The sequence below is a fragment of the Ceratotherium simum genome, chromosome 40 (assembly GCF_057802395.1).
Source record: "Ceratotherium simum simum isolate JZ-2026a chromosome 40, ASM5780239v1, whole genome shotgun sequence".
NCBI classification, from domain to species: Eukaryota; Metazoa; Chordata; class Mammalia; order Perissodactyla; family Rhinocerotidae; genus Ceratotherium; species Ceratotherium simum.
Window position 1 is genome coordinate 8,345,491 of NC_141939.1, and position 18,489 is coordinate 8,363,979.

General features: G+C 43.6%; 1 protein-coding gene across 50 annotated transcripts in view; it reads left to right on the top strand.

The window, feature by feature from the left end:
* The first annotated feature begins 15,103 nt into the window (after window positions 1-15,103).
* Window positions 15,104-18,489, top strand: part of MAP4K4 (mitogen-activated protein kinase kinase kinase kinase 4) — a 198,106-nt gene continuing 194,720 nt past the window's right edge. For 16 of the 50 annotated variants that reach the window (XM_087426257.1, XM_087426262.1, XM_087426263.1 and 13 more), the window contains exons 1-2: window positions 15,108-15,393; window positions 15,756-15,821. In XM_087426257.1, the coding sequence (XP_087282383.1) occupies window positions 15,337-15,393; window positions 15,756-15,821 (123 nt within the window). In that variant the 5' untranslated portion in view covers window positions 15,108-15,336. Of the gene's footprint in view, window positions 15,394-15,755; window positions 15,822-18,489 lie in introns of all 50 variants that reach the window. The other 34 variants (XM_087426281.1, XM_087426283.1, XM_087426274.1 and 31 more) reach the window with 8 other exon arrangements.

Genomic DNA, 18,489 nt, shown 5'->3' on the forward strand with positions numbered 1-18,489 from the left:
TTAACCCAACTAGAGTCTTTGTACTTTAATGAAGAAATTTTAACCCACCTACATTTACTGGGAAAATTGATATGTATGAATGTACTCTTACCATCTTGATTTAAAGACATGAAAACTTTTAAAATTTCTCTGATGATATCACTTATAAAGTATTTTTTTCCTTTCCTTTATTAAGGCTATTTACTCAGGGTTTATTTTTTTCAATTTGATGATTTTGACGCCTTTCTTTTCTCAGTGTTGCTTTTCCACAGATAATCTTGGCTTTCTGTGTTCATATTTGAGATTTCCTTTTCACCTGTCATTGAATGTTTTGATTAGAATAGTCTGCCTCCTTCTGATTGTGGAGAAAGATCAGGATTTGTGATTAGGTTGGTGTGGGAAGCTTGTCTTCTCGCTCTCCCTCCTTCCTGTAGTTAGATAGTTCTCTGGATCCCCAGCCCCATTACCTATTCTGTGGTTTCCTGTGCCAAATTTCCATTTAGAAGCATTCTTGTACTTTGGAATCAAATACTGAGTCAGCGCTTTCTACCTCTTTCTTCTGTCCTCCAATGTCCCTGTGAAGGTCTGGAGGTATTTCAGAGTCTTCCTGTATCTCTCTTTAACCCCAAAATAGTGAATATTTCTCTTTTGAAAGCAGTTCTAAGGGTTTTAACCTTGGGACACCTGCTGCTGTCACCACTGGATATGCACAGTGAAAGAAGGGGAATGGAAAAGACTGCTCCAAATATAGTTGTTTAACTAACGGCCCTGACAATTGCTTGAAGTTCCAGGCCTGCTCTTTATAATCATTTATGCTGAGTGTGGAGAAATTTTAGAATTGCTTCTGTGGCCCTGAATTTTAAACAGGATTTTCCCTGTTCTTGTTTTGCCACCAATGCAGTCTTATTTACTCTTTGTCTTCTAGGAATTCCTAAAATTTCTGGACTATGAAAATTTATTTCTTGTGTTTTTTTGTGTTGTTGCTGTTCTGCTTTAGTTATGTAATGGAGAGAGGGATAAAACATGTCTTCAGTTAGCAACTTGGTTCAGTACTCTCTATCTCATTTCACTTACCTTGAATATTCAGAGTTGTCAAGTAGTCTACTTTCTCCTATATAGAAAATCATCTAAGACATGATTTTGCATTAAAATGTTAGGAATTTAATATATTTTCCCTACCAGGGAAAATATGTGTACATACTTTGAAAATGATGAAGGAAAGCAATGCTCACCTTAAGGGGTTCCTAAGGACTGAATGTTTGTGCCCTCCCAAATACTCACTGAGGAATGCATATGAAACAGGTTAATTATTTCTGATAATTCCCCCAATCATTGGATTCCCCTTACATTGAGTGGCCAGATTCCATACCTCTCCTGCCACTTTCGGGTTTTTAACAACTCACTTCACTTTCATTTAATTATTTAGATGAGCTTGGACTAGAGAACTCCAATCTACCCTCCTCTAATTCGAGGTTCTTTCTACTTTACCATTTTGATTCCTGTCAAACACAGCAGTGTTTGTTTGTTTTTAATTGAGGTATAACACACAGTAATATGTACTAATCTTCAAGTGTACACTATGATGAATTTTTACACTCGTATAAAACCCACTGGTCAGATCAAGGAACACATTAGCCGCGACTGGCTAATGTAATGGTTTTACTATTATTAAATTTAGAATGAGTAGGCATATCACTGTAGTGTGACATAATATAAAATGAAAGAAAGTTGTAGAATACCACTACAATTTAGAATTAGAAAGATCAGGATAAAAGATTTGCTCTGATATGACTATTTTTGCGTGATCTTTCTGGAGCCATCTATGTAGGAACACCATGACAAAAAATATTTTTAATGTTAATTAAACATGTTTTATTATATGCAAATTAAAACATCAAATATTAAAGTCCCTGTGTCAGCGACACTTTATTACTCATCCCCCTGTCAGAGTCAGTTTCAGGGTTCAACACACTATTCTCTCCTGGGTGCTGATCATGGTAACTTCAGACTCGAAGAGTCACCAAAACCCAAATAGCAGCCAGGTCCCTGCAGAGCCACAGCTACACTCACTTCTTTTACAACTTGTCTCATTCTTCCAATTCCAGCCCCACTTTAATACTGTGTAAGAGAAGTAGGTATTTGATAAAGTTTAAATCGTGTGTGTGTGTGTGTGTGTGTGTGTGTGTAACATATTAAATACATCTGAAATGAAGAGGCAAATCTGAGAATACTCTCTAAGGTTTTGTTTTTCTTTGTCTTTAGTGAATTTAAGTGCACATCACACATAATGATCCCTGGCTTTCTCGTTTCAACATTCCCAAATGGCACACAGAATCACACTTGGGGTTGAGCCTGTTTGCCTTTGTTCAAACCAACAAACTGGGCATTGTCTTTGCACAGTCAGTCAGAGCTCTAAATAGTTGTCAAGAATGTATAACCAGACATGTAATTACCCAAAGTGCCCTTTTTCAGACCCCACTTTAACTAAGTGGATTCCCCTCATTTCTCACATTTGCCAGGCTTGTTGGTTTCTCAAGATTGCAAGCCCAAAGGCTCAGGACCATCTGTGTCTAGGACAGCACCTATTTTGTGGCTGGAATTCAGCAAATGTTGAAAAATAACAATAATTACTTGTAGAGAAAGTTCAAGCGTTCTTTAATATAATGCCAAGTATTTCCACTTGTCAAGTGACAGAATCTTTGAAATAGAGGCCTTTTTCTTGAGAAGTAGCAGCCTGATGTAGGAGAATAGGACAAGCCAGATGTGGTTTGGGCTTCTCTGCATAGAGTGGTGTGATCGTGAGTAAGTCACTTACTTCGCCTAAGTCTGACCATCATTCTGTGCAAAATGCTGATGGTCGTAAAGCTGCATCATTCCCGGGCTGTGATGAGGATCAGAGGAAACGGTGGGCAGGAAAACCCTTTGTAAACTGGTAAATCTCCTGCCATCTTTACTAGTGCTTTACTTACTGAGAGGCAGTAGTTCCATGCTTCTTAAGGACCAATAAACTCATAGCCTTGAGCTAGGTAGGCAGTGCAGAGCCCTGATGTAACATCTTCTACTTCAGCCCTTCTCTGGTGGACCAAGGGTTCTTCTTGGACCCCACTGGGAGACATCAGGTGGCTACTCATAACGTATGTCTTGAGAAGTGTGGAGGATCTACATTTCCCGTGATATCCCCCTTGAGAGTTTCCATTAGAATTTGAAATACGGGCCGGCCCCGTGGCTTGGTGGTTAAGTGCGCACGCTCTGATGCTGGCGGCCCGGGTTCGGATCCCAGGCGTGCACCGACGCACCGCTTCTCCAGCCATCCTGAGGCTGGGTCCCACATACAGCAACTAGAAGGATGTGCAGCTATGACATACGACTATCTACTGGGGCTTTGGGGGAAAAAATAAATAAATAAAATCTTTAAAAAAAAAAAAAAGAATTTGAAATATCCACCTTTAAACTTCCCCTTCTGATAACTTGCCAGAGCCTTTTTGGAGGGAGTTTGACAAAATATACCAAGAAATTTAAAAATGTTCAGTCTTTGATTTTGCAGTTTCACAACTAGGAATTTATCTTAACGAAATTACTAGCATATGTGGTATTTAAAACAGTGACTGATTAGAAACAACCTAACTACCCAACACCACAGTATTGGTTAAATAGATTACAGTCAACACAGCTATTAAAAATTAGGTTGTAACAGGGTATTTAACAATGTGGAAATGTTCACAATATATGAAATGAAAAGAAGCAGCTCACCAAACAGCACAATTACATTAAAAATACACACACACGCGCGCTTAGGAGAAAAGACAAAGAAATATATTAAGTGTTAATGATTGTTGGTAAGGATTAGGTGAATTTTATATTTTATTTTATACTTCGTATTTTCTTCAATGAATATGTATTAATTATCAGAAGAATGTAATTTTCTTTTAAAGTCCCTCTTTTGTGTTAGGGAATTGGATCTTCCAAGACTTGGTTAAAATGCACAACTTACCTAAAATTTACTGGTCAAAAGCATGGGTTGTCCACATGAATCTAGTTTTTAATCCTGGATTTGCTCCTTTCTAAAGGTGCAATCACGGCCAAATTACTTAATGTCTTGTCTTGGGTTTCTCATCTGTGAAACAATGATAGCACAGGATTGTGTGAAGATTAAATGAAATAACGCAGGTAGGGCCGGCCCGTGGCTTAGCGGTTAAGTGCGCGCGCTCCGCTGCTGGTGGCCCGGGTTCGGATCCCGGGCGCACACTGACGCACCGCTTGTCCTGCCATGCTGAGGCTGCATCCCACATACAGCAACTAGAAGGATGTGCAGCTATGACATAGAACTATCTACTGGGGCTTTGGGGGAAAAAAATAAATAAATAAAAATTATATAAAAAAAAAGAAAGAATGCAGGTAAAGTGCTGAGTAGAATGTCTGGCACATGGTTAACACCCAATTAATGGAGGCTACTACTACTAGTAGTAGTAGTGCTGGGAGTGCTACCAATTCTGCTGCAAACTACCCATGTCACATCAGCACAGGTAGTTCATCAGGTTAATTTGAGGCCGCCATCTTGTAGAGTAGAGGAGTTGGGAGTGGACGAGGTTGAGGAGCCAGGAGATCCAGCGCTGGTGGGCACCCTCTTCCCATCTGGTCAGGTCAGCCCTGCCCATAGCGCTGTGCAGAGTGGGGAGAAGTGATATTCTTTTGTATCTCAACAAAATTCCTGCGAGGAAAAATTGCCCCACTTTAACTTTTCTGACATATAATGTTCAGAGTAGCCAAATATCAGCTGCTGGGAAAACAACAAATTCTGATTTCCTGACTTGTATGTAGTAAAGGTTCATTGTACTGATGCAGCTTTGCATTTAATTTCCTTAGCTTTTTAGATACAAAGCATTCCTAACAAGAAAATGGAAATAGGGCCGGCCCCGTGGCTTAGCGGTTAAGTGCGTGCGCTCCGCTGCCGGCGGCCCGGGTTCGGATCCCGGGTGCGCACCGAGGCACCACTCCTCCAGCCATGCTGAGGCCGCGTCCCACATACAGCAACTAGAAGGATGTGCAGCTATGACAGACAACTATGTACTGGGGCTTTGGGGGAAAAATAAATAAATAAAATCTTTAAAATTTAAAAAAAAAAAAAAAGAAAATGGAAATAAAAGAGAGTAACTACACAATGGAATACATATGCTGATTTGAAGATGTCACTGAGGGTCTCGTAATTACTCATTAAAATAGATGCACGCATGTAACAAACAAAATAAATATTTTTGCTTCCAAAGGCTTGCAGCAGCAATATAAGCATATCAAGAGAATATAAAGAAAGTCATGTTTGCTTTATCCGTGCCACACTGTATTCCCTTATTTATATTTTTATGTCAAGCAATTCTGTCAAACTTAGCAAAGACAGCATTCTTTTGAACAATTAAATAAACATGCTTAAATTTCAATTTAAAAAATGAAACTATTTCCAGCAATGCAGTGAGAAAAAGTCACAAAGAATAGTTTAAAGCCGGTAAGACACTATTTTAAAACATTTAGCTAATTCATAAACATCCCAACCAAACTGTAGATTACTCAATGCTGAAAAAATATTCCTTTTGTCTTTACAACAAGCAAAATTAATTTCTATTTGGATCTATTTCTACTTTAGTTTTCTTCCTTCTTTTTTCCCCCATCATCTGTTATATATTTGTAAAAAGGTCTAAGAAATTTTTTTACAATCTAACTTACAGATAATTCTTTATAGTGATTTGCAAACTGAAGTCACTCATTATAAAGTCAGTCTATTTGAAAATTACAATGTAAATGAAAGCAACTTGTAGCTAATGGTTAGAAGAGGGTTTTCTGTGATTTTTAAAATTTTGATAGATTAACACAGCGCTACGAACTCAGTCCTAATAAATACATGTTAGACAACAGAGGGGTGGCAAGAGAGAGGTGAGGAAGTCATAGCGAAAACTATCAAACCACCACTTTCCTAAACTATCCATATGCTAAAATGTGGAAACCACTACATTAGCGTAAGAAAGAATAATGGTCTTCAACTTCCATAAGAAACATCAAAATTGTTAAATTACTTTTATAGGTTGAATTCTGTCTGCCCTCCCTCCCCCGTCAAAAAAGACGTGTTGACTTTCTAACCCTCAGTACCTCAGAATGTGTCCTTATTTGAAAATAGCATCATTGCAGATGTAATTAGTTAAAGACACAGTCATACCGGAGTAGGATGGGCCCTTAATCCAGTATGACTGGAGTCCTTATAAGAAGACGGCCAGGTGAAGACACTGACACACGAAGAGAACGCCCTGTGATCCACCATGTGATGGGAGCCATGCAGCTGCAAGCCAAGGCACACCAAAGATTGCGGCAACCACTAGAAGCTGGGAAGAGGCAAGGAAGGACGGGCTTCCCCACAGGTTTCAAAGGGAGCGTGGCCTGCCAACACGTTGATTTCAGACTTCTGGCCTCCAGAACTGTGAGACAATACATTTCCATTGTTTTAAGCCACCCAGTTTGCGGTACTTTGTTAGGGCAACCTTAGGAAACTAATACAATTACTTTATTTCATTTTATTTTAAAATTGAAGTTTATATTTTTTATATCATAAAATAAGACATGCTGTAGAGGAAATTTATAGAACCACATGTCATGAAAGAAGGGAAAAAAATCACTCACAGTTTTGTCAGCCAAAACCCACCTAAATTCAGGGCCAGCCCGGTGAGGCAAGCGGTTAAGTCCCGGCGCTCCGCTGCAGTGGCCCGGGGTTCCCCGGTTCGGATCCCAGGGCGCACCGACATACTGCTTGTCAAGCCATGCTGTGGCGGCGTCCCATATAAAGTGGAGGAGGATGGGCACGGATGTTAGCCCAGGGCCCAGTCTCCCTCAGCAAAAAGAGGAGGATTGGCAGATGTTAGCACAGGGTTGATCTCCTCACAAAAAAAAAAAAAAAAAAGGAAGGGGCCGGCCTGGTGGCGCAAGCGGTTGGGTGCACTGCGCTCTGGGGTTCGCAGGTTCGGATCCCGGGCACACACTGACGCACTGCTTGTTGAGCCATGCTGTGGCGGTGTCCCATATAAAGTGGAGGAGGATAGGCACGGATGTTAGCCAAGGGCCAGTCTTCCTCAGCAAAAAAAAAAAAAAGAGGAGCATTGGCAGGTGTTAGCACAGGGCTGATCTCCTCACACACAAAAAAACATAAAGTGGAGGAAGATGGGCATAGATGTTAGCCCAGGGCCAGTCTTCCTCAGCAAAAAAGAGGAGGATTGGTGACAGATGTTAGCTCAGGGCTGATCTTCCTCACACACACCAAAAAAACACTAAATTTGATGTATTTTTCCCCAATTTTTCCTATGAATAGTTTTTAAATTTTATGTAGCTATGATTACAATCTCATACCTATTTTGTATAGTGATATTTTCAGTTAACATTACAACATACATTTCTATATTATTACAAACTTTTTATAAAGAGCCTTTAAATTTTTCAATATAAGCAATGTTGCCCAGATTATTGTTGGGTGACTCTATTTTATAATTCTACTATTCTCATTATTTTAGTCAGTCTTTTGGATTGGACTCTGAGGAATTAAAAATTTTTTTGATTTTCTCATCAATTCTCTCTACAATGTGCTGTGAGAAACAGTAGGTAGGTTATTTAGTGAAAAACAGGCCATTAATAGACCCTAATATACCATGGTCACCCTTGAATAGACAGGAATAGGGACACAGCTCATCCTCAGAGCTATGTATGGGATCTAGTATGAGAGTGCAGCATTTGATAGTTAATGAATGCTTGTCCTGTGACACCAGGCTGGGTGATCTAACACCGTGACAGTGTAGGTCCTGGTAGTACTGAATTCAGAGCCCAGGTTTCCTGATTCCCACTCCTGCATCATTTTTACTTCTTTACGCAGGTCATGGCAATGATTAAAAACATGCCTAGAGTACTGCTTAGTTTTGAACTTAGCATAAGTATTTCTAATAGATATCTCTGTCATGTGATCATAGAAATCTTGGTTCTAAGGATACTTTAGCTTGTGATTTGCAAACTTTTCTTTGCAGTGGAAATCTTCCTTAATAAACTATTACTCATATTCCCAATTTAAAAAACATATAAAAGCAGAACTTGGGTGGTGGAAGGAGAGAGGCCAGGCAAAGAGCAGAGCAGTTCTATTACTCACTCCCTAGATCTCCCTTGGAAATCCAGGAAGCCCCTGACTGTCTCCAGGGAACCCTAGGCCTCTGAGGAACACAGTTTGTAAAACAGAACATATACTCTAGTTCTTCATCCACTCTGTGTAGAATGGCCGTGCAGAAAGGGCTGTTTGTTTTTTTTTTTTTTGGTGCGGAAGATCAGCCCTGAGCTAACATCCATGCTAATCTTACTCTTTTTGCTGAGGAAGACCGGCCCTGAGCTAACATCTATTGCCAATCCTCCTCCTTTTTTTCCCCCCAAAGCCCCAGTAGATAGTGGTATGTCATAGTTGCACATCCTTCTAGTCGCTGTAGAAAGGGCTTTCTTAAGGTCTGAAGCGTGCAAAGAATTAATAGTTATGAAAAATAGCTTTTCAATTTTTCCTAGGCCACTGGTTCTCTCTTCTGAGTGACTGCTTTGTTCCCAGTTCCTGGAAATTTCAAAATAGATGGTGACATTTACAAGTTGGTGCAGGCTGAGTCCATATCCAGATCATTCCCTCTCCAATTCCTCTTGCCATCTACTGGCATCCCACTTCCTTTGCTTTTTCTCCTCTCTATATAACTAAAGAGTTATGCTGTGATTCTAAAGACCATTTTTGTGTAGCTCTTCTTCATAAGTACTATTTCAAATCTGAATACATTTTTTACAAGCAAAGCAGCTAATCGTGATAAGTGACAATGCAACGAAAAATGTAATTCTGTGAGAATAAGCGGTCCTTCGTTTTTGGGACTCTGAGTTGCATTTCCAGGAGTGGTAAAGACTTGTGCTGATCCAGACTCAGTTTCTTGTCCAACTCTTCCTCTCCCCCAATACCTCCCCCCTCCTCAATTCTCAAGTAACCTCCAGGAGCTGTCTGTAGGCAAGAATTAGGACAAATCCAAGTGATCATGTCAGTCAAGGCTGGCCTATTGATGGTCCTGACTACATTTTCTAAACTAGTTGGCCACAGAATATAGACTATAGATAAGGACAAGAAAATGGAGAGGGCAGGCCCCGTGGCTCAGCGGTTAAGTGCGCGGGCTCCACTACTGGCCACCCAGGTTCGGATCCCAGGTGCGTACCGACACACCGCTTCTCCGGCCATGCTGAGGCCACATCCCACATACAGCAACTAGAAGGATGTGCAACTATGACATACAGCTATCTGCTGGGGCTTTGGGGGAAAAAAAGGAGGAGGATTGGCAATAGATGTTAGCTCAGAGCCGGTCTTCCTCAGCAAAAAGAGGAGGATTAGCACGGATGTTAGCTCAGGGCTGGTCTTCCTCACACACACAAAAAGGAAAACAGAGATAATTATGTTTATACAAAAGAAAGGAAAGGCCTCAGATTTTATAATTCATAAATATGGCTTTTTCAGTTCATAGTTTATCATCGGTACGTCATCACTTAATCTTTTATTATAGGGCATATTTTAGAAGATTTTGAGACTGGAATCACTATAATTAACTGAGAACAGCAAATCAATAGGACTGGCCAGCTTGCAGTATCACTAATGGAAGCCTGTGGTTCATCTACTTTTAAAGGGATAAACTTGATTATGATTGAACTCCTCTTCAATAGAGGTTCTCATGCAAATTGGCCAGGATCTGATGCACTGTATTCAAACTCATGATCCTAGTTCAGTTGTGACATATTAAATGGCTGAGCATAAGAGAGGCCCACTGGTCTGGTCACTTCCTGAGATTTAGCTGCTCAGGCTTAGGACACAAATATGTGATAAAGTATAAATAAAAAAGTCTATTATCTCTTTAGCTAACTGGCCTAGCATGGCCTTCCCTTGGCAGAGATCCTGATTCCCTCACCCAACAACCTTTAAAAACCAGACACACATGACAACTATTTAAGGTCTCCATCCAGCTTCTCCCAACCACTTCCTATGGCCCCCATCTTGATTTCTAAAGCTAGGGCTATCTCAGACCTCATTTCTGAGTCCCCTTGAGGATTTTGCAGATAAAGGACTTTTCATAGCTGAATTTGATTTAAGCAATCCTGATGTATAAAATATAAATTTACACAAAGGATAAGTTAAGGGACAGTAATTCTCTTTATAAGATTTCAAATAGGTCTTCTATAAATAGCAAGTTCTTCTGCATTTAAAATACTATTCTGTTTTTTGAAAAAAATGTTTACAAAAACCTCTTCTGTGAACACGGGTACACGTAGAGTAAGCTAAATTTATATTTTCTCACTAGGGAGGTACATCTAGCCCAGCTGCGCACAGTGACAACCAGCTCATGATCACACTCCTCCTGGTTCATCTCCACGCCATGTTTTACTTTCTCTTCTCTCCACTTGTGCTTCCTGTGATCATCTCCCAAATAAACTACCTGCACCAAATCCTTGTCTCAGGATCTGCTTTTGGGAGATCTGAGCTAAGACAACATCCACAGCCCTGGTAGCTAGGGTAGGATGTCTGTCTTGCCTTTGGTCTGCTTCTTCTTTTGCTGCCCTTTGATCTGCTTCTGCATCCCACGCCTTCCATCCTGTTGTGCACTAGAGTATGTAGTTACTTCCTTTTAATTCAACTGATACAGTAGTTAAGAAAGATTCTGAGTCTCTCTACCAGTACTCAAAGATAGCCTTTAAAGGGCTGAGCTTTGCTACTGAATTTGCAGCACTCCACATGTTCCATTACATTCCATTGCTTATGTCAGCCCTCTTCCACTCTGGCTAAGAGGCCTGAGCACCTATAGTAAGGCCCTAAGAGGACCTTTTGATCATTTCCATCCAATCCCCTAATCTCATGTGTTAAAAAACTGAAGGGCAGAGAGGGTAAGCATTTGCTCAACACCTTGTCCATGAGAGAATAAGAACTCAGATCTCTGACCCCTAAACCTACGCTTTTCCCTTTCTGAGCTCTACTTGAACACATCCCACCATTGTTTTCTTTGTTTGACTAAATTCCCCTTGCTCACCACTATTTCCATCATTTATTTTTGGTTGACCTACGTCCTCAATGACCCTGAGCCGTTAAGTTATATTCATGCAGTCCAGTTTCACAGTTCTGCTGCCCTCCTTGCCCTGTCCCACTCTGAGGTTGAAATCAATTTCTACCAATACTTTTGCAACAAAGAAACAACTAGGCAATAAGTAAAGTGATGTACAGGGGGTTGTCATTGTTGGCCTCTTGCATAATTAAGCTCCCCCCCGAATTTCTGTGACTGAGTGTGAGATGACTGCCAGTCTGGCCCATTGTACCCTGGGAGGATGCACATTTATATCCCATGGCCTGCTGAACTCACAAGCGACTTCACTGCCATCCAAGCTCTTGAAAGCCAAGGCTAGGCTGCTTCTCCCTTGACTTGATCAATAATCTGGGTTCTGTTTTTAACCCCCACATTGCCCACACCTCAGTTTGTTTTCTGCCTCCACCTAAGCTGTCTAGCTTTATCTCTCAGGGTAGTCCTCTGACCCAGTGTGGCCAGTTTCCTCCCTCTTTTTCCTTCTCATTCTTTGTCCAAGCAAGCTATTTTTTCCTCGAGCCTAAAATCCCAAATGAGTATTTATTTTCCAAATTATTATCTTTTTGGGTGGGTTTATTTTGTATTTTCAAATAGATTCTGGAGGACAATGGCCATGACTTAAGTCTACTTCCTGACATCACATATTGCACATGGCTTACTACAGACTGAACGTTTGAGTCCCCCCATACGTTGGAACCCTAACCCCCGGTGTGGCTGTATTTGGAGATGGGGCCTCTAAGGAAATAATTAAGGTTAAATTCATAAAGTCATCAAGAGTGGGACCCTGATGTGATAGGATAGGTGTCCTTAGAAGAAGAGACCCCAGAGAGCTTGTTCTTTCTCTCTGTGTACTAGCACTGAGGAAAGCCCATGTGAGGACACAGCGAGAAGGCGGCCATCTGCAAGCCAGCCAGGGAGAGAGCTCTCACCAGAAACCAAATCAGCTGCAATCTTGATCTTGGACTTCTAGCCTTCAGAGCAGTGAGAAAATAAATTTTTGTTATTTAAGCCACCCAATCTACGGTATTTTGTTATGGTAGCCTGAGCTAATTAATACATGGCTGTTGATTGAGAACATGGCTCATGCAGCGTTGCAAGCTAGGCAGGTGTACACTGCTTCTGCATGAAAAGTTAGCTAACTTTGCACAGCATCCAAAACCAAACCTTCCTTTGCCACCACAACTTAGCAACTTCCATCCTTTCCTCTGTTTGTAACAGCATCCTCCCAAGTGTGAACAAGGCTCCGAACCACAAGCAAATCTTTTACCTCCTTGTCTACACTGCCTCTGGCATTCCATCAAACGCCAAATCTTAAGAGACTCTACTGGCCCAAGACCTCTTGGATCTCCTTTCTCCAAGTGTTAAGACTCTGACCTGTGCTCTTGAGATGGACTCTTAACTGTTCTCATCTGCAGTCTTCATCTCGTATACAGAAGAGGAAATAGAGGCTCAGAAGTTAAGCAATATGTGCAAGGTTGCACAACTGATAAATAACAGAACAGGGTTCAAACCCAGTTCAGTTTTGCCCCCAGTCCAGCTCACTTTCCACTAGACCTGTTTAGCTTTAACTATAGCTATTTATGAAACCATCTTACACCCATTATCAGATTGTAAGCTCTTTGAGGGGAGACTGTCTTAATCTTCCTTATATCCTGGGCAATGGCTAAGCCAGTGCCTTGCACTGGGTAGGCACTTCAAGAAAAGGTACTGAATTGAAAGTGTGAAATCACCACCACAATGGCGATATGGGAAATAGCAGTTTAGGAGGGAGATTTAGAGAAAGCTTGTAGGAGAAGGAAGAAACGGTTTCTGAGTTGAGCTTGAGAGGATGGAGAGAATTTGGCTAGGCACAGAAGAAGGGGGTGGTTTGAGGCAGGCCTCAACGTCATGAGTTTAAAGCTGAGGCCATGAACCTGTAGAGAGAGGCTGAATTGGGGGGCCCTGGCATTTCTGCAGTGGGTTTAGCTGTGCACACAAAGTGAGTCACTTAACTTCTTTAGACGTTGTTTTCCTAATGCATAAAGTGGGAAAAATAAGAATACCTATGATTTCGCGTTAATGTGAAGAATAATGAGATAATATATGTAAAGAACTCAGCATGTTGTCTGGACCCAATACGTGTTATCTATTATTAATAATAAACCACTATAAAATATTATTACTAGTAATATGGTCTGAAAGTTCACATGTGTACCACTCTAGCTCTCTGAGTAAATTATTTAATTTACACTCATAGATAATGCCATTGCTGTTGATAAATTAAAAAATAAAATCATTTAAAAACACTGCTAAATTCATAGGAACTCTTTGGTTACTATGATTTTCCCAATCAATCTATTCCAGGAGTCCCTAAATATATTTCAGCCTTACAAAGGATTCTCATAGTCAAGAGTCGCAGAAACCAAATTGTTGGGAGGCAGGCGAGTGCTACACACATTCTGGGTAGAAGACTAACTTGCTGAATCAGAGACTTGGATTTTGGGGATAGGTGAGAATCCCTGCTCCACCTCCAGGCTATGCTTTTAAGGAATTTAGGCACATTCCTTATCTTTCAGTATTTTGGTTTCCTCCTCCCTAAAATGAGGATAACATCACTCCAGGGCTACAGGAGGGATTAAATTGAATACTGTATGTAAAGCAAGAATCGTAGATAACGATGGCAGTGCTGTTTGTGAAGCCTAATTGTGTAGGAACTGGATTTTCATCCTGTGAGGCTTCTGCTCACAGATGTGACCCCTGTAACAGTCATGTTATCATCTGAGAGCTTGCCAGAAATGCAGATTCTCAGACCTATCCCAGACCTGCTGAATCAGAAACTCTGCAGGTGGGACGGGCCATCAGTGCTTTTACAATCCCTCCTGGTGACTCCCGTGCACTCAGGTTTGAGAACTTGCTGTGAGGTAATAGGGAGCCATTGAAAGTTTTTGTACAGTGAGCGATGTGATAAAAATGATTGTTGTGCACAGACGATACGTTCTTGTTTAATAGGATTAATTTGCCTAACTATCGACTAGCTTCCAAAGTTGCTGGACCTGCTGTTTAATCGATCCTTAGTGATTTCTAGACCCAAAACTTGGGTTAGCACTTCTGGCCCCAGAACACAGTGCTCACCTACTGAGTGAGGTACGGAACTCAGCAGAAGGCAATTAGAGAAGCTGTTTTGGACTCTGTTTCCACTGAAAGTCTCGGGACCGGGCAGCCCCGTGATGCTCAGCAAACCCGGCCACTACAACCGTGTCACAAATGTAGCTCGGGAAAGAAGAGAAAGGAAAAGAGAATCCTGGAGAGAAACCGGAAATGAGGGTCTTGAGGGTATAGAGTCTGGCGGTGGGGGATGGGGATGGGGAGAAGCGGGGGTGAGGAGGGAGGGAGGCCGCTCCTCTGCTTGGAGACACCCCCTTCATGTCCCTTTAGAGCCGGGGCGCGGCGGCGTGCAGCCTCCCCCGAGGGAAGGGTCCGCGCGCCTCTGCGCGCCGGGGTCCAGATCAGCCTTCCTTCCTGTATCGTTGGTGCGAGGCAGGGGCGTCTCCGTGCCCTCGCACCTCACCGGGGCCACCCCGGTGCGCGTCCCCTCCGCGCCGGCGTTTCCGAGAGCGCCGGGCCATTGTTCGGGCCCCACCCCTGCTGCATATTCACGCCCGCGCCCCGCGCCCTCCCCGCCGGGGCTCCGGGCGTGAGTGCGTTTCCGCCCGTTTTTCCTGCCGGAGAAGGAGAGGGGGAGCTGTTTGCTCTCTCCTCAGAATATATTTTTGGTGTCCCGTTTCTCCTCCTCCCTCGCCGCCGCCCCCTCGCTCGCCGCCTCCCGCCCCCGCCCCCGCCCCCCGGGTTATCTTTGTCTCGCTGCCTCGCGCTCGCTCGCTCGCTCAACTCTCGGCGCCGCCGCGGCCCCACGCTCCGGGCCCGTCCTCCAGGCGCGCGGCGCGGCGCGGGCGCCGGGGCCTGAGGCGGCGGGCGACGCCCGGGGGCCTGCCGGCCGCCCGCGCCATGGTGTGAGCGCCGCCGCCGCCGCCGCCGCGCGCAGCTCCGCCCGCCCGCCCTCCGCGCGGCCCCGAGCCCAGCCGCCCGCCGCCGCCGCCGCCGCCGCCCCGGCCTCGCGAGGCGGAGACGGGCCGCCCGGCTCCCTGCGAGAGGCGCCGCCGGCGGCCGGCCTGTGACTGAGAGACGGACAGACAGATTTATCGTGACTGTGTTCTTCTGGTGGCAAAAAGGGAAAATGGCGAACGACTCCCCTGCAAAAAGTCTGGTGGACATCGACCTCTCCTCCCTGCGGGTGAGTGGCCACGACGGGCCGCGCGCGGAGCGGGCAGCGGGGGCCGCGCCCTGGCCGCCGGCCGCCGGGCGCTCGGGCGCCGGCGCGGGCAGAGGCGCGGCGCGGCGGCCCCTTTGTCTGCCCGCGTTGGCATGTGGGGGACGCGGGGCGCGACCCTCCGCCGCGCCCCCGCCCGCCGCCCCAGCCCCGGGGACCGGGGACGGGGACGGGGACGGAGCGCCGCGCGGCCCCTCGGCGCTGGGGGACCGCAGCGGGCGGAACCCGCCGCCTTTGTACCCGCCCTTTCTCTCCAACTGCCTCGCCGCGTTTATTCATTGTTGTGCTGCGTTTAAATTGTAACGCCTCCCCTCCTTCTTCTCTAGGACCCTGCTGGGATTTTCGAGCTGGTGGAAGTGGTGGGAAATGGCACCTATGGACAAGTCTATAAGGTCGGTGCGGGGCGCCTTCTTTGTTTCCCGGGGCCTGTTGAAACTTCTCGTTGGGGACGAGGACAGGGTGACAAACACGCTGCTGACTGGAGGCCACGCCGCTTGGCCAGAGTTGGGGAGGGGGCTTCGCCTCGCGTTCCCTCTGTTGTTAAACAGAGTTTATGTTCAGACTGGCCTTAAAAGACCCCGTTTCCTGGCTTTGAGATAAGGAAATAAGCTACACTGTTAGGCGTGCACTTTTCTTCACTAAAATGGGAACGCAGTTCATAAGATCGCTTTAAGTTTGTCGTTTTTCCCAAATCTGGCCTTCTGAGTTTGTGTGTTAATTACAATAAGTATAGGCGAGCCTTGGCCTTCTTGGAAATTGTCATCGTGTTTCCTCGTTTGAATGCCCGCCGAGTGCTCAAGGTGCGGAGTTCGGTGTTGCCTGGGACTGCTCTGTAACTCTGGGGTACATTCTGCTGATGGATACGTATTTCGGGGAGGCAGGGAGGGGTGTGTGTTTGGGCAACAGGAGCAGGAAGAACTACAGTGTGAGGATTATAAAATCTGAATTCCAGGAATAACCTGTTTGACAGGTGTGTAATTGAAACAGAAATGAAGGAGAGCTAGAAGTCAAGAGGATGCCTGGATTTCACATCCAGCCCAGGTCTTTCTCTCTCTTTTTTACCCGCTCCCCCCACCCCCCCACGGTAAAGGAAACTAACAAATCTGGAGACCGTGAGTCTGCGCTGAGTAGCTGACACCTGATGTGACTAACAGCGCTGTTCATTTTAGCCAGTGCACATTCTAGATCTTATGAAAGAGCTGTAGGTAATGGGGGCGCAGGCCTTGAAAATTTGAAACAGTGTTTCAAAATTCTCCTTGTTTTGGTTTGTTTCTTATTTCTAAACGTTTTCTAACAGTTATCTGCGTTGGGGGTGTTTGCTAGCTGTTAGAGTCCTAGAGGGTTGGAATAGAAAAAAATATCTTATGAAGCAGGGCTTTGTGGTTCACCATGAAGAACTGTCATTGTCTCATTAAAAATGGAGGGGAGGGGGGTTGGAAGCTGACTGTAGACGTTTTCTTAGGCCAAATTAAGTGTGGATCCTATTGTCTCTTTTCTCCTTTATGAAGAGGGTTTATCTGTCACTTAAACACCTCTGCCCAACCTCAGCTTCCCCTGGCCTGGGCTGCGTACTGGCCTGTGCTCTGAACTTGAGTCAGTATTCTTAGGTGATCTCAAGTGAATTAGCATGTGTTTTGTTGGTTAACTGTTGGGGTTGGGGCCAGATTTTTGAATTTGAAAGGGAGCCCTGTTAACTCAGCCTCCTGGGCTCAACTGAATTTGGAAGGCTTTGGAAAATTTTGGAAAAGATTGTGTTGCAACTCTCTGAGTGGCCTGGTAACTGGCTTCAAGACATTCTCCTTAGCCCCAGTGTTTGTTTAAGCACCAGTGGGTTTTTTCTAACCCAGTTTTTTTGGCCAAATCTAAGTGGTGAGTGTACTCTTCCAAGTGAGTTAGCCAAAGCTTGTTTTTGCCCCGGTTACACAGTAGTTGGATTGTTTGTCTCTTCTTCAGTCAGCATGGATGTGAAGGGCAGTGAAGTAAACTAGAAGCCAACTCTCTGTTTTTAAACTGTGAGAAAAAAGAAAGAAGGAAACCTGAATGTATATTAATTGGTTTAAGAGGTGGGAGCTCTTGATGGTAACAGTTTGGGCAGGTTCGTTGTTAGTATTCCCCTCCTCGTTTCCTCTTGGGTTCCATCCTCTCTTTCCCCCAAGCTTTTGAAATAGATTTGCTGAGCACTACATTTGGGAGTATATGGGAGACTGGCAGTGACACAAGTCTCTGACTACAAAGTCTGTACGGTTGAGGAGAAATTCTCAAATTATGCGAACCTAAGGAATTAAGAAATCTGTGCAAAAGCGGCATACAATCATGAACAAAATAGTGCCTGAGATTTTGCTCACCAGCTGTTCTCTTTTATTATTATGGAAAATTTCAGACATACACAAGGAGGGAGAGTAGATCACCCTGCTTAACAGTTACCAGCACATGACTAATCTGTTTCATCTATAGTCTCCCTCTCCTCCATTATCTTACTGGAAAGCCTAGATACCATTTCACCCATAAATACTTGAGTGTGTATTTTTTTTGTTTTTTAGATAATCACAATGCCATTCTTACACCTAAAAAATTAATTCCTTAGTATCACATATTCAATGTTAACGTTTTCCTGATTGTTTCATACATGTTTCATTACTGTCATGAAATTCTTTAAGATTTGTGGACTGATACTGGGAAGTTTAGTCTTAGAGATGGTGGAAATAGTAGAGGCAGTTAACATCTCCATTTTCTTCTCTCTTTAAATTATAATTTGTAGAACCATTTACACTACGCTCAGGAGTTTTGTTGGCATGATTTGCATATGGTGGTTTTGGGATTAGATTATTAACACTCTAGTATTTGTTTACTGCTCCTAAACATCCATTAGTGTGAGTAGCATCAGGCTTTGTAAATATTTGTGACTAATTTGTTATTTATAATGAAGTTTTTTTAAAAAATATAATTTTAGGTAAAACCCCTGTAAGCTGAACACCTGTAGTCCTAATTTATTTCATTGTTATATTTTCTAGTTTTTGTTTTTTTCTATGAACTTTTCATTTTTTAGTGGTAGTGGTTGCT